At 37.5% G+C, this 21350-nt stretch overlaps 1 protein-coding gene across 12 annotated transcripts in view; it reads right to left on the minus strand.

The window, feature by feature from the left end:
- Positions 1–21350, minus strand: part of SORCS2 (sortilin related VPS10 domain containing receptor 2) — a 543792-nt gene that overhangs the window by 86951 nt on the left and 435491 nt on the right. For all 12 annotated transcript variants that reach the window (XR_013339870.1, XM_031504585.2, XM_077782742.1 and 9 more), the window contains 4 exons: positions 19686–19750; positions 17162–17280; positions 13886–13975; positions 3881–4060 (listed from right to left, as the gene is read on the minus strand). Coding sequence is in view for 11 of the 12 variants with exons in the window: in XM_031504585.2 (XP_031360445.2) it covers positions 3881–4060; positions 13886–13975; positions 17162–17280; positions 19686–19750 (454 nt within the window). In the remaining variant the exon portion in view is untranslated. The remainder of the gene's footprint in view (positions 1–3880; positions 4061–13885; positions 13976–17161; positions 17281–19685; positions 19751–21350) is intronic.

Genomic DNA, 21350 nt, shown 5'->3' on the forward strand with positions numbered 1-21350 from the left:
GGTAACAGCCTAAAACTTGGAAATATATATAAGTTTATATAAGGAAAAAATCTGTATAAACATTTAAATACTCTACTCTCTCGTGAGCTCCTTCTTTCTTAAATTCTGTGCATATGTGGTTGGGTTATTTATCCAGGATGCTGGAAGATCAGAACCGCCTCCAAGTCAAATATACCATAAAAGTCATCTATTTGCAGTGCAGGTGAGAAAAGGAAAGGAAGAAAAGAAATTATGAACTTGCTTTCTTTACTTTCAAAGCATTTTAATCTTGCTGGGGATTTTTTACATAGTCTACCTTCGAGACACAGCTCAGCCATGAAAAGCCTGGCAGTTCAAATATTTACGTGGGAAGGCAGACTTGGGGTAAAATTTCTGTGCATGTCTTCCTTCCAGTGAACACATAAATAAATATTTAAACAATAATTAGATCAGGGACTGCAACTGAGGTTTCCCTCTGCATTTATGGATGGCAAAACCAGTGCTGCATCATGATTATTTTTGTTTCTCCTCTATTTCCCCTCCCCACCCCCTCATTTAATGAATATTTAATAATTCCATATAATCATCAAATGGGAGTCAGACTAATTTTTTTTTTTTCCATTCCCACTCCCATTTCTAATCTAACCAAGCTCCAGGGTAACTTCTCCTCTCTAGAATATGGGAAATAATATTTGAATCTATCAAACATTGAAAGGTTATGAAAACATTCCTTCCAGTGTCTCAGTTAACTTCTCTCACTGCTGCTTTAAAAGATAAAAGCCAACCAGCACTTCACAGTAGTTGCACAATGAATGAAAGGCATAAATCCTGCTTGAAATAATAAATAGGTTTCAGGCATCTATCTTCAGAGCAAGTTCAGAAATATCATGTTCGGAGTGGTGCATTAGCCTAAAACCCTATAACTAACACAAAATTATGGTGTGTAAAAAAATGGCATCTTTAAAACATCCCATCCCTGCTGTAGCATTTTCCATTTCATTTGTCCTGTGGCCTATACAAATACACACCTGACTCTGTAAATACTGGAAATGAAGTGTGTCTAATCTGTCTCCAGAATTAGGCTGTGATGCCAAGTCACCCAAATTCTTCTGTACATTCTATTCCTTGACTTAGCTCCCTAATCTAAAATTGCAACAAAAGTCTCTTTCTATCAAGAAAGGAAAAGGTTCACATTAATAATACGTTTCTATGGAAAAAAAGACATTTCAACATTGTGCAGTGCTCAGTTACTCTGATGAACAGTGCAGGAGACACTCAAGACAGCTGAACATAAGAAAATTCAAAGCACCTTTCTGCTGATTTTTAACTTCGAGCTTAGTTCTCAGAGTACCTACTTTCTTAAACAGTTCAGGGAATAGTTGTTCCCCAGTACTCTCAGAAAAGCACTTTGTACCTTATAAAATTTTCTGAGACTTTCTGCTGTGACGTATTAATTGTTCCTTGTTACATTTCTGATACTCCATCCCAACAATATTCTGTTTAGTTGGTAGCAAGAAGCACAGTTCAGATGCTCCCACAGTGTTTATTAGCAGCAGTTACTGAAATGTAGAAATGACTGCTATATAATTTATATTTGTGACTAAAATTTAAATATATACAATTTGTTGTTTGGAGAAAAAAAGCATGAAGAAAGTGGACTGCAACTCATGTAGCTCTTATCTACATAAGGAGTCACAGCAGGAACCAATGTAGAGGTATTGCATTAGTATGCCCATTCTGCAAATATGCCTGTGTCAAATTTGTGACTCTTTCACACTGGCATTACTTGATAAAATTTCAAGGATATGCTCCTTGTCACATAATTCAAGGGCATGCTCTTTTTGGACAGTCATTTAGTACTTAACTTATTTTTTTCTTCTCTTTTTTAAACAAGTATTTGTAAATAGTTTCCTTTTACGTGTTCAAAATAAGAAGAAGTATGGTGCAAAAAAAAAGATAAAGCATATAATAGAAAATTAATAAAGACAGACAGATACCTATTAAAATTTTATAGCAGATATACAAGTAAAAGATTAAGTGGAGTCAGAAGAAGATAACAAAGATGAACAGTACAAATTCTAAGGAGAATTATACACTGGCAGAAAGAGAAATTTTCTACCACTGAGACCTGTCTCTGTGCTGCACTGAAGGTTCCCCTTCCTGAGATGGGATACTTGCATTAAAATGCCCAAAAAAACCTATTAGACCAAAAAAAGCCATCCGCGAGGGCTGCAATATGTGTTTTATTTATTAGCAATTTTATACAGAGTAAACAACCCACACATTTTGAGCACTTGATCCCATTCTAGTAAACAAGATGAACACTAATTATTTATCACACAAGCTATCTAGAAGCCATCAGTGCTCTCCTATAAAGCAACTCAGTTTCAAAAATAGCTTAAAAAAATTGAATTGTATGGCTCCACATGTATTGCCCTTTCATGTATACTGTCCTTATGATGTGTACATTTCCTTTTTAATGTAACCCTACAAATAGATCCAGCACACAATAAACTACAATTGTATTATCTAATATGCCCTCAGTAACATTGGGAAATTATGAAACAATCAGTGTAACTGAATTAAGTTAATAATTCTTGTAGACAAAAGGATATCCAGGGGTAGCATCTCTGTACAACTTATCTGAAATTACATGCTACAGGTGATGCAAGGAGTAGAGATTGCACCTGACTGCCTTTTAGTAAAAAACACCTGAGTGCCTTTTAGCTTTGCTTGGTCACAGGGGTGCCCAAGAGTAAAATGCTGCAAACTAATGCTGTCAATAAATCACCCTGTGGGAACGTGGCTGCACACAATGTGCAGCTTCACTCATTAGGAAGCCTCATTTCTAAAAAGGTAGAGTCTAGAAAATAATCACTGGTAATGGGAGACCTTTTTGTTTTACCACAGCCATTTAGAAAGAAAAAGCTAAAGAAAGATGGAGGAGATAAGGAGGAAGAAAACACTATCATTTTCCACCAAGAAGAGTCTAATTACAGCCATTTAACAGTTCTGTCAGTGTGTGCCTTGTATCCAGAATTACTACAAACCTTTGCCAAAGAAATCTGGTGCACCTTTAAAGTTTTGCAGCTTTTTTTAAATTAACACTAGGCAAATTATGTGTAATGGACAAACTGAGTCAGACCAAAGCCATTTTAATGTTCTGATAATGGCCAGAAAGAACAGAACCGGAGCAAATGTACACGTTATTACATTGAAATTCATTGCACTGAGATTCCATTCCCTAAACAGGAATAGAATTGATAACAACCTGTGATACTCTTCCAAAACACTATAGTTTTTATTTTGCCAAGTGCACTGATGTTAAAATACAAGATAGATTTGTTTACAGCCCAGTTTGTTTCATAGAAAATGCTGTTGGCACAAGACACGTACTGAAAGCAAGTGGATTTGCTGTCCAATATCTAATTTTGTTGGCTCTTAGCCTTTCAGAATTGACAAAACCTAGCACAAGGCTTGCAGGATTACTACTTAAAACCCTACTGGCTAAAAGATGTCCTGCTCTTAAGTCAGGAAACATGTCTCTGAGACACCTAGAAGAAAAAATGTTGTACATAGACAGCTGCAGAACTTCTTACTTCAACAGTAAATTGTGCTGCCAGATTCACTTTTCAATATCTAAAAAAAAAAAATCTTAGCAAGATTTGGATTTGCACATCCATAGAACCCCATCCCAAGAATCTAGTTAGAGTACACAACACATTAGTAGGGCAAGAGGGAAACATGTAAGTAGTAGCAATGTGCTACAAATAAGACAGAAATCCTAGATTTTCTATTTAAATATGACTGTGAAAATGCAATTCTTAAAATTAATTATACTCATAATAAAAAAAAAATCCCCCACACAGACTAAAAATAATGGAAAATATAAAAGATATACCTCCAGAATATCTATCAGGACATTCTCTTCTGGCTGCTTTGTGCTCCGGACATTCTCCAGCAAGATGGAGTAGTAAACACCTTGTGGGTCAGACTGGTACAGGTTGTATGTGTCTGTCTGGTACCACTCCTGTACAGCCACAAACACCTGGTTTTCATCTGTACTGATTATCTGTAAGTCCTGTAGGAAAATAAGGTACATAATGACTAATTTTTTACATAATTTCTATTTTACAAACAGTAAGTTGGTCAGGAGAGTTTAATACTGGGGGAGGGGAAACATATGAATGTTTAAAAACAATAACTTCTCAAAATAATACTAATCAGCATGTCTGTCCCAGTGCTCCAATGTGGTTCCTCACTGCCTTCTGACTGCAGTGAAAACCACCATCGTGAAAAAAAGTATAATGAATGTGCAATATCTGTAATCTGCTTTGACTTCAGCAGGAAATGATTTCTTGAAAGGAAAAATAGGGAAAGAAAAAAAAAACAAAACAAGTGACTGACTTTCCAAGATCTGGAAAAGACCCAATGGAAGAATGAAACAACATTAACAACGCTAATCTAAAAAAATAATCTTCAACTAGTAAAAAAATAGCATAGCACAAAGAGGATCAGATACAATGTACATTAGTTCACATAGAATATAGTATTTATCATGGACACAACTCGTGTGCATTATAGTAGATTAATTTGTCTGTCTATGTCTACACAACCACTTAAATATTCAACAGAAATAACAAGAGAGTCTACATTCTGCATTCATTTTCCAGGAATTTCAGGCACGGATATTGCTACAGTTTGCTCTCAGTTTTCCCAGATTCTTCACTCCAAATGTCCCAGACAAAAAAAAAAAAATGCACAGCTGGGGAAAATAATTTAACACTAATATCAAACAGAAGAAAAAAATCAGGAAGTAGCAACACTGAACTAAACTTATGAGAGAGAATAAAGGGATGAGAGTTGGCAACATGATCTGGAAGCACAAAGGCAGATGTTGGGGCTATGTAAGAAATGACATCAAGTCACAGAGACTGAAATTTGTAAGCTCTTCACGACCTTGGTACTTTACTGGGATACTGTATTCAGTTCTGGTCACCTATTACTGGAAAAGTAATACGACAATGGAGTGAATAGTAAATAAAGCTACCAGGATGTCAAGAGAATAAGAATTGAGAATGAATTAGCTTAAAAAAACCAACAAAAGTCGAGAAGACAAACCAAATTCATAATAATCTCCAGACTGAAGAAAGTGTGACTAACAGGGCAACACTGAGAACTCAGCAAAGCGTGGTGGTCACACTGTAGGCAATATGCACAGTGACTGAGGCACTTAGACTAAAAAAAGACATGTATAGAAGTAAACTAATGCAAAGGAAAGATTTTTAATATAAATAGAGGAGGGTTATTAAATACTAATAGTTTAGTTAAAGTATTTTGCATATGTGACACATGTCAAAACAAGAAGTGAATAAAGAATCTAAGAATCTAAGCTCAATGCTATTTCCAAAGACTCCCATTTGAACTTTGTAGTAAAGCAGATTATTTTGTTTAGCATCTCAGGAATAGTTATCCTTTTTTTTTTTTTTTTCCTGTACTGAAAAATTACTCCAAAGAGGAGAGTTTGGTAGAAATACCAGCAAAACACAGCAACTAATCACAGCAAGTTCTTTTAAAAGTCTCTTTAATGTATAGAATGTTTCATCTCCTTCCTTAAACCAGGGCAACATGAGGTTTGGTAGCCCACATTATACAACATGGAAAATTCCCATGACTATCTGATAACAAGGATGGAAGTGAAGCTGAGTCAAAAAGAATAAAGAAACAATATTTTAATATGAAAACCTCTAGAAAACCCTTAATCTTCCACAAAGCCGGGAGCCTTCTGCAAAATTAACGACTACATTATTACAATCAAACATTTATACAGTGCCACAGAGAAATGCAAACCTCCAGGGAATGCAGGTAAGGCACTCTCCCTGCCCTGTGCTGTCCCACTCCACGCTTTCCCTGCTGAGGTGGCAGTGCCTGCTGGGGTGGCCCTTGGTGGCAGAGGCAGGAGCTGGGGACGGGCTCAGCTCGGGGTCTCCCATCCCAGGGACGGGTGGGAGCAGCTGAGCCATCAGCACAGAACGCCAAGAGCCAAAATGTGCAGGGCACAAGGACTGGCAGATTAATTTTGGGCAGACTGTGGGGGTCACGTGAGGGAAAGAGAGGTTGGATGCAAAAGTTTACTCAGCAAATCCGAGTTCACTTTCCTCTTGGCAGTGGCTGTTACTAATAAAGATGTTTGTCCTCTCAGGCTGCTGGATGGCAACTTTGCTGAGGCAAGAGCTTAACAGATCCTGGTCATAGCAAGTGAAATTACCCTTGCACTGCCTTGAACTTTGTTCCTTCTTTTCAGAATTTATGCTTTCAGATTTCCAGCTCAGCCTTACAGCTATTTTCCTTTCACAGTGATTTCTTTTCCCTCAAGGAATAACGTAGTCCTTCAGTTATACCACCTTGCAACAATCCTGTGCATTTCCTGCCCCGTCCTTTCTGATACAATCCTCTGGGAAAAGTAATTGACAATGTGAGGAAAACTGCAAATTTCATGCCCAATTCTTCAACTTATCTTTCAAAATCCTGATGACACAAACTGCTGAAAATCTAGTTAAAACAAATGTAAATTGTCATGTCACTCTTATACTATCCCTATTCTGAAGTGTGAATTTTAAAAAAAAGAAATTGATTGGCAAATACAGGGGATGGGTTCCATTCCTTCATCCCAGCTACCCCCCACTGCTCAAGAGGTGAGAAGTACATGGAGAGGGGACATCAGCAAATATTGCTAGGCAATAGCTACTGTCTGTCACCTAAGAGTTAACTAGAAAGGATGTCTGAGGGAAAGAAAATCTTGATAGAGGGAATGCACATTTTTACTGCTTTATCTAATTCATGGGCACGGATACAACCTTAGGCTGTAACCTCAGCAGATCCTGTAAGAAAAGCATTTATTCTTTTATGATTTCACGCTTGGACTAAGGCAATTGCCTTTTGCTGGGGTCCCTGCTTTCTTTATCTACATTCTGCAACTACTCAAAGTGTCACTGATCATCTTATTTTTCTGTAATTATGCTATTCACACACAATTTATTCAAATTAATTTAAAAGACTTTCCTTACTGGTGCTAGAGATCTTCAGGTTCTGGAACATTCCTTATTGTCTCTATTCAGATTTTTTTGCATCTCCAGGCTCCAGTTTCATAAACATTCAGTATTAAGATCTTGTGGTTTTCTTTCACTTCCATCCTGAAATGGGAGTCCATGCCTTTCCAGATGCCCCAAGGCAGAACCTTCTCCCCAGTTTGCCATAGCTGTTTCCTCTGTGGAATGCTCACTTCTCCATGGGCATCCCTTCTCTTATCTCTACTACTTTACTTTTGCCCTCTCAAGTCTGCCATGGCTCCTTTGCTTTATCTCTTACTGCCCCAAGAATCCCTGCTCTTGCCATTTTCACTTTCCTCTTTCTCTCTTTGTTTTTGCAAAGCTCACCAATGTCAGCTGGTATCAGCCACAGACTGAGATTCCCAAATACTCCCTTTATCTCCTCTTCTTAGGTTGTAAGCTTTTGCACATTTCTGACACTCTACAAGCTGCATTGTCCAAAACTTCTTTTTTTTTTTTAAAGCTCTAAGCCCCCATGAGAGTTCTCTATTTTGTTTACTAAAGTGCTTCTTGTGCACTGTATTTTAAAATTCCTTTATCACAATTTTTCCTTCATCCTTCCCTCTTCACTGGGATATGTTAGACTGGGATATGTTAGACCACAGAAATCTGTATATTTATCACTAAAAATCTGTGAAACTACTCATAGGTCCAAAGCAGTTAACCAGCCCATGGAATTAGAATTAAGGACAGCTGGAGATCTGCTGAATTAGAATTACTTTTCTACAAAAAATGCTAAACGAATCCTGATCAAAGACTTCATGTTAAAATTTGGCATGATTAAATTCAGCATCCAGTGACAGGTCATGTCACTCCTGCTCTCTCAGGGACTTGTAAGCCGCTATGTTTGTACTACATCAATAGCAGAGAACATAATTAACAAATAAATAACACAACGACAGTTTCAAAGTGATACCCAAAATAATTAGGCATTTACAGGAGGCCAACTTATGCCAAAAGATGAGCACCACTTCAAAGAAACTCCATATCACATGGAACAAACACAGTCTGTTAAATAAATGAGACTGAGATTGTACACAAGGCATTGAAACAACTGTGCATGTTGAGCCATGACCTGGAGCACAGACATCTAAGAACAGTTCCAACAAGTACACAATAAAATATTTCTTATTGAAAACACTGCTTAAAAAATATTTCTTTACTTCTAACACAGAGATACCAACAATCTTTCCATAATTAATTACCTGCTTTTAATGTAGTCAAGTCTGTTATCACATAAAGCTGAATGAACACCCAATCAAAAGCTGGTCCAAAAAGCACAAAGGTATTAAATAGAGTTGGGATATGGAGGAGTTGTGGATAGCAGGAAAGAAGGGAAAAAGTTTAAAGGAGGAAGTGAAGAGAAATTAGTTGTTTTCACTGTATACCATCTACATTCAGTAACTATAAGTTACTATAAGCCTATAAGTCTGCAAATACTTTACAGAATTTTGTATTCAAGAAATGCTCACTAGGGTTTACCATATTACTAACTGTGATAAGAAACTCTATGACACAAATAAGTTCAATTACAGCCTGAAGACAGAAGACTATAAAAGATGACAAAGATTGTACAGCCCACCAATGCTCCTTTGTCTACAATGAGCTGAAAACATAGAAAGTATCATTCAAAATTCTTGGGTCTTTAATCTTACCATTTTTGGTCAGATGTCAGAATTCTGCCCCTTTGCAAAGTTCTGATGCTGTGGTTGAGCAAAATGTTAATATGAAATAAGCAATGTATTAAACAGAGCATGGTGAGGAGTAAATGTATCAGTAGTGGAACTCAAGTAGAGGCTCAAGGCTCTGTAGTCTCAGTCTTGACCTCTAGATGTACCACATTTATACTCTTGTAATCTCTCAAGCACAATCAAGGTAACTGGATGGCACATATCCCAAAAATAATCCTCCTAATCTTCCTTGCCTGGCCAAGGAAAAGAGGTTCAGAGAGAGAAATCAATAAGTTGCACAGTGAAGAAAAGAACAGTTCCTTGAATCCTCCTCAGATGGATTTGTACACCCAGCAAGTCAGACAGCTGCTATAGCTCAGGTTCACTGGCTGCTGTGGTGACACTGCCTGGGAAAGGAATATTTCCCCTGCATCAAATGACACTGCCAACTGCATTTCTAGTTTGTTCCCTTTTTCCCTTTGCTCAGCAGCCATTCCAGTGGACTTTCAGAAGAATGGAGCTGAAAACTGCTCTTCTGCCTGGTACAGGGGAACAACCCCAGCCAAAGCCTCCCAGGGTAGTGAGTGGCAGAGGTGGTGAAGGGGCTTCCCAAGTGGGACAAAAATTACTGTGAGACTGAGCCTTGCTAAATGAGCTGTCATGGACTCAGTAGTTTGCAATCCAACCATCAGGCAGCCAAATCCTTAGAGAACATCACACAAAAGGGCTGCAGGAATCTTCTAGCATTTCTGCTGTTAATGGATAGGCCCATTTAAGGATTGTCTTTTATCTATTACTGAATGACACAGACAATTTCAGAAGTAAGTGTATGTTTAAAACAGTGATGTGTATTCCGACTGAGGCAAGGAAGAGATGGGCATGTTTTGAGGTGATGAGGTGATAGTCAAACAAAAAGAATACATCATTCTGATAAAAGGAATTTATAGGGGATTCATATTGCCATGAATAAAGTACAGACTTCAACCTCTTTCTAAGGCAATTGGATTTTTTCTTCTTTTGTTTTTGTTCACTCTTCCCCTATACTTCCATTTATTTTGGTTACCTGAAAAATTTTACATTATTGCCTGTGTCACAAGATTGAAAACAGATACAGAGATTGAAAAAGATGAAAGAAGCTTTTTCCACACCATATCTTTTCAGAACTAAACTTTCTGAATTGCAGCAGGATACAACAAACAATAGAGCTCTTGCATCATTAAGATTTTGTATGAGGCATGAATGAATGCAGAATCAATCAATGCCTTGTATCAGTTCTTAAAGGGAGAACATTATCTCCCTTTATAATGGAATTTATTTAAGAGAGATGGGAAGAGAACTCAGAATAATTAAATTATTCCCAATTGCAATAGTAAAATTGCCATAATTTGTAGCAGTTTCTTTGGCTTGGTCAAAAATTTTGTTAACAAAGTTTTTTTTTTGCTTAAACTCTCCGAATGAACTAGTTCCCAGTTTTATTGTTACCCACATCAGAGCAAGACTCAAATACCTGAACAAGGACCAGACCCAATGTACTGCTCCCCCTCTCCCTCTTCAAATTGCACTTCCCAAGGAGAGGGCAACCAGAGCTGCAGGAAATTGTGCAATACAAGTGTGCTGACACTTGTCTGCATGGGGCTTCAGCCCTGCCACTGGCAGACTTCCAGACTCACACTCCCAGCAGTGGCAGCTGAACCTCTGCTCCAGGCTGCAAACAGCCCAAGGGGATTGCTGGATCCCCTGGGACACTCCTGGATGCTGAAGCAACCAAGCTGACACACAAATGCAGTCCTGCTGCTCTTGGCTTGATTTTGGTCTTCACTTGCTACGAGTTCCTAACTTCTGATCTAGTTTTAGCAGCACAGAAGAAGCAATCTTGGTAAAATGGAATACAGTATAAAAACTATTTCAATTTTAAGATAACAGTTTGAAAACAATAGTTTGAAAATTCCTCTTCTGTTTTGGGGAATGTACAAGCAACCTTTGATATGGTCTCAGCCTTTGCTACCAGCCTTCCTGGCAGCAGCCAGCACTTGTCAAATGCGGGAGACAGCTGTGGGATTCCATGCAATGTCAGTATCAAACACAGTGTTAAAAAAAAAGAAAAAGGAAAAGATCTCTCAACAGCGCAGAAAAAAGGTTAAAAAAATTATCTGAATCCTGATGGCCCCCAATGGCTCTGCTGTCTGTACACACACAGAGCTATGATGTGTTACAAAAAGGTGATCTCAGTGGCACAGTGGAGCTGGAGCCCAGAAACTTAACAGAGGCAAAGCCTGGCTGGAAGCTGCTTTTAGCAGCCTTTTATTCACAAGTAAGGAGGACTGCAGATATGTCCAAAGACACACTATTCTTTTTTAGGTTTCTCTCTGGGGATGGATTTGGACAAATACAATCATAAACACAAATGCAAATGCAAACAATATTAAAAAAAGAGAATAACTTCTTTGCAGATTTCCAACCTTTTCATATTGAAAGGAAAATGAGACATCAAAAACATTTTCTAACTATTCAGTCTGAAATTGCTCGTTCTATCTCTGTATGTAAAATCATATTGAAAGGAATCTATGCAGCATAAGAATAATATCTGAAGAACCCAGCCCAGTTCCCTAAGGCTATAGGATATATTTTGGCACAGCTCTCCTGACGTTGTTAGACACATCCTTGACCAGTCTACAGCATTTTCTGACTTGGCTACAGTTTTGCTTCCCTGTATACAATCTCTGCTCAAAAATTCTGTACAGAGACCACTTGGAAAGAGATTTTTTTGACATCTCATTTCATGCTTTCAAGAAAAATGAAATATAGCCTTTTATAGTCATGCTTCATCTCCTGGTTAGGCAAAATCTAATATTTAAAACTCTCTTAAACTCATCTTTCAGAAGCTATTGGTTTTAATCAATCTTAAAAAATATCCTTTGTAAATTCATCCATTCTGTTTATCGCCTACCACCGTAAAATAAGCAGCTCCAAAGTCACATGTTCTAAATATACATTTAATGTGCCAGTGTCTCTGCTGATATCCTGTGTCTTTGCAAAATTCCATGATCCAATTCTGCTGCACTTGGATGATTCTCACTGAAATATAGCACTGTGAAAAATTTCAGAGCTGTATTCTTATTTATATCAGTATGTAAAATTTCTGTTGTAATGTGAAGGGACCAAATCACTTAAAAAAAAGTCTTTCTCAGAAAAACTTAAAATCTTTAATATTCACCACTATTCTAAATGCATGTCTGGCTTCTAGGCCCTCTTCCTGAAATTTTGAACTCTGTTTTTGCAGATGCCAAAGAAACATTTCCTGGAAGCATTGTCAAAATGCTGAAGAGATTATATTTACTTTATTCCTTTTGTTGTGTATTTCCTGAACTAGGAAGAGCACAAAAACTTCCCTTTCAAAATGACATAGTCAACCTGTTCATAGGTAGCTATAGACTCTATCCAAAACAAAATCATTAACTTCTAATTTATTTATTCAGTCAAGCCTGGGATAATCCACTTAGCAAGAAAAAAACCCCAAAAAACAAAAAAAAAAACAACCAAACAAAAAACCCCAAAAAACCAACCAACCAAACAAACAAACAAACAAAAAAAACCCCAAAAAAACCCTCAAAAAAACCCAAAAGCCATATTTTCCAAGGCAAAGAATTGAGCATTCATCACTATTTCAAACAATCCAGACTCCATATGACAGAAATGCCAGGGAATTGTGACTGACACTTTATGAATGTGTCAGAAGCTCCTTGTTTACACTCTGCTTCCCTGCCTTGCTCCTTAATTGCTTATTTGTGTCCCAGTGCAGGGTTCAATGGGCTGCAGTCCCTTGAGGTGTCCATGTTTGGCATATTTTAACCTTCAAGACCTGGATATTCTCCTGCTGTTTTCCTGACTACAATTTTCCCCAAGAAAGCATAAAGGCTGCCTTGAAGGCCTGAAAAACATGGAAATAACTTTGTGTTAGTGTTGGTCTATATACCTGTCTTTGACTATACATATCTTGACAAGATAGAGAGATAGATAGAGAGAGATATTTTTGTAGTGCTAATAGGAGCATATCCAAGTTTCAGATTCTTGTTCAACTAATACCTGAGGATTTGATCTGAGACTCTGGTAATATGTTGTAGATTTAAAATTACTTCAGACCACCATTTATACTGGCATTAAAAAAGAAAAAAAAACCTAAGATAAAAAAAATCTGATATTAGAATGTTTGCTTTATAACAATAACAGCAAAAGGAAATAAATTGTGCTCTTGTTAATGTCCTTCCTTAGATGAGGAATTAAGTAAACTAATACAATTCAAGGCATGCAAAGAAAACAAGTTCTCTGCTAAATAAATGGTAGAATCACAGAGTCAAATGAAAGAGCAGGAACCTCATGAGACCTCCAGATCAGCCTCCTGCTGGGAGCAGGGTGAACTGTAAGGTCAGAGCTGGTTACTGAGGGTTTTATCCCACTGGGTCTTTCAAACTTCCAAGTTATTTTTCTTCAGGACTGCAGAAGCCTTCTAACTGTAAAGTTAGGAAACACACTGTGTGCACCACAAAAAATTAAACTGCAGCAATTAGACGATATTTAAATTTCTGTGCTTAATTGCTGATTTACTATGGAAATATAAAAACCCTATCACTAGGAAGATATGGCAGACTGGAGGAACCTCTCACCAAGCCTTGCAATTTCATTGAGCAGTCAAAGTCCATACTGGGATTCCTTAATGAAATAGAGAAATACAAAATAGCAAAATTCTCTTATATTAGGATTCATGCTTATACCAGACAACATCATGTGGGATTAAAATGTAATTGATTCTTGAAAGAACACATGCTCTATATTTTTCCATTGCCATTGAGTGTATAGCACTGCCTGATGGAAGCAAAGCTCAAAAACTGTTGCAGTAACTGATGACAAATAAGCTGCTGTACGTTATTCGCCTCTATGGTTTATGAATACTACATTAATGGAACACAAATAAAAGCAGTATTCAAAATGAAAATAAGGATTCAAAAATCCTTAGAAGGAGAAATTGTGAACTCAGGATAACAAAGTTTGAAAAAGAGCAGAACAAAACTAGTTTAGGTAGAAAGAGAAGATGACAAATGCAAAAAGAGAAAGAAAAGCATGCATACTTACTTTTGGCAATGCATATTTTGGCAACTTCATCTGTACAAAGCCATTCCGACGGTAGGACACGTAATACTTGGTCCGATTTGCTGATGTTGTCTATGCAAAGGAGAAACAGAACTCTGTGACAGATTATGCTAAATCTAGAGATCCTGATATGGAAGACTGTTTTGCATTTAAGCTGTAACTGAAATATGTAATCATTACTTTTAATGCAATCTTCCAAAGTATCAAAAGGAATATTCCAAATAAACATTAGTGAAAATAGCCAACTCGCAGCCTCTCCTGGATTTTCTAATCAGAAATGTAACACCAAAGTGCTGGTATATAAATTGGCATAATTCCAACTAAACCTTTGAGCACCACCAGATGATATAATCAAATAAAACTTAGCCATTGGTAATATTTCACTTTTTTTTACATTGAGACTCATCTTCTTTCTTTTACTTGGGAAATCCATTTAAAATCCTACCCCAATCTCACTATTTTTCTCCTAAATTTTTGTGTCTAAAATGGAACCTGATTTGAAAGACAGCTTATCCTGAAACATGAACACTTGATTTGGCTTGGTAAAAATAAAGTTGATATATGACAGCAGGTCCACATGCCTGAATATTTTAAAGGTAACAAAGTATTTAATATTGTATGCATTTTTTTTTTTTTGTGGTATAAAGAATGTGATGCCTTTAGGAATGTGATTTGTTAAATGATGATGGATCAAACCAAAAACCTTATAATTTGTTTAACTAGTGCTAAATGGCAGTCTTACCTGTCTGTTCAAAGGCTTTTTTAAAATGCATGTTTTAACATCATTCATTTAAAGACGTTTAAATGAATGGAAGTGATGCAAGGCAGAGGAAAATTGGACTTGAAACACCTAATCACATCAAGCCTCGCTGGTATTAAAGGCTGGTCTGTGCTTAAGAACAGCGTTGAAACTTTAATCCTCCTACTAAAATCACCTCTGGAACTGTCAGACTGTCAGTGCAAATTGGTAAAAAAATGAGTATTAGAAATTTTCTAATATTTTTCGATATATACATACTAAAGAAATGTGGCTGAGATCTTCCTCTAAGATGGTAAAAATCTCCAAAATAGATTTGGGCCAGTGCAGACCTGCAACACTCTCAGGAAATATGAACAATGCCAGGGGCAGAGAGACAATCTCTAACCCTCCTGTCTTTTTGCACAGAGGAATCTGTCCCATCCTCTTTCTGACAGGCATTGTGGTGATACAATGAGGAGTCCCTGGTCTGATTATAACTTATATAACTGCACTTTAGTGTAGTGATAAAAGACTTTCAACATGGTTTCAAAAGTACGCTGTCTCTCAGATGTGCAGCTGCTGTGTGCTTTCACTGGAAAGGTTGCACTGGAACAGGTAAATGCTGTCCTGCCTCACACCTCTGGGGTGCTGTGCTTCAGATGTGACTACAGGATGCCAGAGTCACCTTCTGTCCTCCAGTAATACAGATATGGCTAACTGCAAACCAATTTAGTAATAAGATATACATTACATACTGTGGTTTACTGCAGAAAAGTCCAAAGAAAAAACACTGGAGATGTTTCTCCTTAATGTGGAACATGTGAACATCTCATCTACTGGCACTGACATGTCTCAGATCTAGAGAGACCAAATTACCAAAGGCATCATTGAGTAGCAACTGTCTATTGTGTACACTTCCACCTTGCACTTCCATTTTGTGTCTGCTCATGTCTGTCATGAAAGGGAGTAACAGCTCAGGATGCAGTTGTACACAGCACCAGCAAAGCACAATGAGGAAGCAGCCAGTGTTTTGATGAGCACAGCTGTCTGGAAGTTTGCATGTTGAGAAGCAGTTCTCAGCACCTACACACTATGAAATCCATTTTTAGACTGTTCCTGGGGGAGCCACAGATGATAATTGCTTTGAGCAAAGTGCGTGCCATGAGGGCTAGATCTTAGCTGAAAATGCCTATTTTAGTCCAAAAGTTCTTTCCCAATGCCATTGTCTGGGTTTCAGTTTCAGGGTTTTTTGGGTTTTTTTTGTGGTATTTTTTCTTTTCTTTTGGTTGCTGTGTAATTTCTTGGTTTTTTGTTTTGGTTTCCTTTCTTTGGTTGGGGTTTTTGTTTGTTTGGTTTTTTTGGGTGTTAATTCTTCTTAGCCATGTGGGTCCTTGAAACCCCTATGCCAAACAAGAGGAGAAGAGATCCATTGTGACCCTACTAATTTCCAGGTCCTTGCAGAAGAAACAGGCTCAAGGGGGGAATGTTGGAAAGGAGCCAATCTGATGCACACTGAGGCACTGGTGGGGAGGCGTATCCATTGCCACAAAATAGCTTTCTTGCAAAACTCAGTAAATAGATAAGCCTTGCAGCAAACAAATCTCATCAAAGTAAGAGAAAAATGATAGCCAAGCAGTAAGGAAAACACAAGCAACTTCCCTAGTAAATAAATACAAAGAGGCAATAAAACAAAGAGGACATGACTGCTCCTTGAGAAGTTTGCAGCTCTGATAGATGCAAACCACAACCAGTGCCAAGCACTTAAAACAATACTTAACAAGTGTGCCTGAGCTGTACTGGTGCCACATGGCTGACAAAGTTCCAGCCCATATTTCTGCAGGCAGGTCTTGTAATTTGGGAACGAAATAACCCCGATGTAATTTGGACCACCATGAGTTGTAGACGTGGCACTTGGGGACATGGCTTAGTGATGGACTTGGCAGTGTTAGGTTTGTGGCTGGACTCGATTTTAAGGTTTCTTTCCAAACGAAATCATCCTATGATTCCACACTAATTTGCTCCAAACTCTCCAGCTATGGCCATTTTGCTTCCTAAGCACAACCATGTTAGCAGTTCTTTCCTGGCAAGAACATTTCCTCTTCAGAGGAGAATCCATGTGAAGAAGCTGTGCAACTACTCTGCCAGTGGTTGTCCTTGGATGCTCTTCCCAGGGAACATTTTTGTGTTTTGTCCTGGAAAGGACCTAGAAGAATTTGTAATCACAAGAACACAAGGTTTGCATTTTATCTAACACACAAGAGTATTTATAAAAAGTAACACAGTCCACTTGAAAATTTTAATATAGTTAAAGGGCAACTGGTTGCACAAAGGAAAGGGTTTTTTTAAAATTTCTTTTTTGTTTGGACTCATAAAGGAATGTTTTTTTCCATATAAAAAAATCATAAATCATTCATGAATCCATCCATGAATTCTTCCCTGCTCCCTACAGTGTTGCTGCACTGTTTAGTATTTTATTTTTGAATTTGAAAATGAGCTGTCTCTCCCAAAAATGGCAGTACCTGAAGAAATATGTAGTCATCCTGCACAGTCAGGGAATCCCGATCAGTGCTGCCAGCAAATGGGACTGTCATTGTCTTATCAGAACAATTTTGAATCTGGCAAGTGATGTAGCGATAACCTGAGGGAAGAGAGACAGAAACATATGACAGGACTATCATGGGAAAAAGAAGCAAGCAGTATTAAATGCTATTCATGTAGGAAAAAGGCTGCCTTTGCCAGGTGAGTTAGTTGTAGAATTATTATATTAAATTCTCATATAAGACTTTTTCAATCTCCAGTGTACTGAGAATATATTAACTGCTTACAGTTCAGATCGTTCCCTGGAGGCAGCCTGTTATTATCCAAATTTTGCTGGTCCAGAGAGATTAGGGGTTAGATGAATGAGCCATTCATGGGTGGGGATAATAGAAGGAAGCCTCTTTTCTCACTTAACCTATGCATAGAGCCGAATTATTCACTTGGAGAAATGGCAGCCTGACACAACATAACTGAAATCAATAGATCAACCCCAGTATAAAACTGTGATGAATGAGAAAAGAATCAGGCTCCATTTAATAGACAGCGTGCAGAATTTTAAAGCCTATTTTCAAAGCTCTGTAAGAATGTTCAGAAACATTATTAGCACACTATTGGAACTGGTCTGTTGGGGCAGGATTTCTATATTCAGAGTTAATACCTTGCTGAGAAAGCTTAGACTGATTTATAATCAGAGGAGGCTATGGCCTTTCTCTTCCTCTCCAGTTAGCAAGAACTATCTTCTCTCCCTGCGTTCTTAGAACAGCACCACTGCATCTTTGATACAATCTGCTCTTATCAGAGAGAGCAGAGCCAACAATCACTACCTTATACAAGCTGTGACTTAAAGACCTTCCCTGGGACTCTTAAAGACCGTCCCTAAGCTCTTGTACAGCTCATCCTTTGTCACAAACTTCTGAGCACAAAGTAGGTGAGTGACTTGCCCAAGTAGAGTGAGGAAAATGTTATTTACACAACCTTGTGTCCATATCACCAATGCTACCCACGCTCCAGGTACCGTGTGAGAGAGCAGAAAATGTATCCTCATGCCCTTCACTACTTTTGCACTGTGAGGGGGAATGCATCTCACATTTAATGACTTTTCATTAGAGAAGGACAAACCAGCATATTGGATGCAATTATTTGTTTTAGAAACTGGATCTGTTTAAGAGGCAGAGTCAATCCAACTTCTCTTGCTTATGTCCAAATCATCACCATGAGGATATTTGGTGCAGCAATGGACCATCTAAAGTGTTGCAGGTGTTCACAGTTCACAACACAAAAATTACAGTTCTTTGTCATATGGGTAGTGCAAATATGCTGTTTCCACTAAAATCAATGGCTATGCTTGTATTTACCTTAATTGCATAAAGTCAGCTTGTTGAGAATCTAGCCAGGATATATTTCATGAGAGTTTTTCTTTCTCTGCTATTTCTTAAATAATACAAATAAAATTAAAAAACCCACAAAAAGCTAAAACAAACAAACAAACAAAAGACAAACCAAAAAACCAAACCAAAATCCAGCCATGACTGAAACAAACAAACAAACAAAGGAAGCAAGCAACCAAAAAATCCCAATAATCAACCAATCAAACCAACCAACCACACTCCACTCCAAAAAAGCCACCCTAAACTAAAATCAACCAAATGAAATTAAAAAAAAACACCCAAACTCCACCACCAACCAAAAGCCCCTTTGCATTCAGGCCCTGAAGAATCATCTTACATTGTCTCTAAAGAAAGCAGTTGATGGAGCTGTCACCATGTCTCATAAATCTTCCTGCTAAAAGATTTAGACTTTTTTCATTCAGTTTTAACACGGGAACTTTGATTTTTTTAATAGGGCTATAATTAAGAAAAGCTATGGGAACAGAACAAGTCAAACTGTGCATTCTTTATGACTCACTTTTAGACTGCACAGGAACTTAGATGATCTGATCCAAGGAATTAAATTATATTTCAAGAGTATGATAGGTAACAAGAAACTAGACAAGCTTTTGGAATCATGGTGACTCTTTAAGCACATTCTGACTACTAATCTGCTTTTCCATTTATTTTCCTTTTGAAGTTTCAAAGTATCCTGGATACTGTAACGTGAGGAAATTCTGAGAGATGGTGGCTGTTGCACTAGACCTGACACGTGCAATGATTCACATTAACAGACACTCACCCAGCATTAACACTGCATTGCCAGTTTTATTTGCAAATCAGGAAAAACTGTTCAATGTTTAAATGCCGGGATAAATTGCACTATTAATGGACATTATCAACAGAGCTTAGCATGTTGAAATCAATTCCTCTTAAAGTGAAAAACAAGTAGATTTTAAATTACACTATATTTTTATATAACAAGACAGTTTTGCTGACTACAAATAAACAGAGAGAGAATCTGACTTGCACATTTTCTCTTCTGACTAGTTTTAAAAACAGTTCAAAAAGTACTTGTAAACCAGAGAGAAATAACTATATACTAGTGTATCAATTGATAACATTTTCATTTGCATACCTCCACTGGGGTCCTGGATTTCCATATGAACTAAATCAAGGTCCCCGTCAACTCCAGCAACAGCCCTGAGAACATAATATAATCAAGTTATGTACAGCCAGATACAGAATAGTAATCATATGGATGGAAGAAAAGAGATAATTTCATACCAACCATCTTTAGAAATCTAGCTGGGAATAAAATAAATCCCATTTAAAATGTCCCATTACTAACATCTATAAAGATTTTTTTTTTTCTATTTTACATTATGTTTTCCTTAAATGTCTTTAAAATTTCTTTTACTAAAAAAATGCATACAAATAGAATAAAATTTTAAAAATTAATAGAAATATGCATTAAATTAGGAAAAAACCTTCATAATCATAAATTGATATATACACACACACAGAGATATGCAGACATTCACATGCTCTGGCAAGAGCTATAGCATCTTTTTACAATTATGTTTAACATTTGAGACTACAAAGCAGATTTAATGCTAAAAGAGAGTTAGATTCCTTTCTTATTAGAAATATCTTAAACTTGACACATGGTTTCCATAACAAATTGATATATCTTTGGTTAGCATGTTCAAGAGAAGAGTCCGTTCTTCTTTGACAGAGGAAGTGAAGAATAATTTTGAGAAAAATATCCTGAGAAGGAAATTCAGTCAGAGTTGATCAAGGTATAGTTTAACTTTGTAAAGGTGTAATGGGAACACAGGATGATGTTCTCCCCATATCTCTCATGTCAAATATGCTCAACCAAAAGATGAGTTTTCTGCCTTCAGGGCTCCCATCCCAGCCTGGGAATGGCAGCCCCAACTGTGATTTTTTCTGGCCCTTCTATTGTCATTAGTCAGGCAGATTCTGCAGAGAAAGCTTGGAGCTGGCAGTGGGGCTGTCACAACGTGAAGCAGAATCCAGCCCCTCTCCCACAGACATCACTTTTCTCAAGGCCCTTCACTGGCAGTCATTGAGTCAGAAAACACGAGCTGAAGACACTGAGTGATAAAGTGCAGCTGGATGCAGATATTAAAGAGGAGCACTGAGATACTTAAGAGAAAATGATCATTGTGATACAATTATTAACAATCAAATGCAATAAAGCTGTACTTCAGCCTGAAATTACATCATTGTTTAGTGATTTTAGTAGCAGTGATTTATGAGGAGTGGTTAAAACTCAGACTCAGTAATTGGTGGCTCCTCAGGAACACAGGCCAGGGGGAAGAAACTGGATGACTTCCACTGCTGCATAACAACCAGAAATAATCACATATGCTGTTTTTCCTTAATAAGATAAATGGTCAATCCAAAGGAGGAAGGAGAGGGGGAGAGATGAGCCCTCTCCAAGCCATAAGATGTCAGAGAAACTTATAGTGGGATTTTTTTTTTTAGCAAATGCATAGAAAAATCTTGCATTTATTATGGATTTGATCTCTCAAACACAAATTATTTTATCATTTTGGAGGCAATACGTTAGGTTAGAGAAGATTTTAGATCCACTGAGGTCTGATGAAAATATAAATGAGCTTCAGAAGGGATCTGTGAACTTTTGTGCTGTGTGTGCTGTTATCTATGTTTCTAGATAGCCACAATACAAAATCAAGCCTGTTATAACTCTGTAGTCAGCAATTTGAGGGAAGAAAACGTTTGCTGAATATATTACTTTTAGTGTTGGACCTCA

This window comes from Lonchura striata, chromosome 4 (genome assembly GCF_046129695.1).
Source record: "Lonchura striata isolate bLonStr1 chromosome 4, bLonStr1.mat, whole genome shotgun sequence".
Taxonomy (NCBI): domain Eukaryota; kingdom Metazoa; phylum Chordata; class Aves; order Passeriformes; family Estrildidae; genus Lonchura; species Lonchura striata.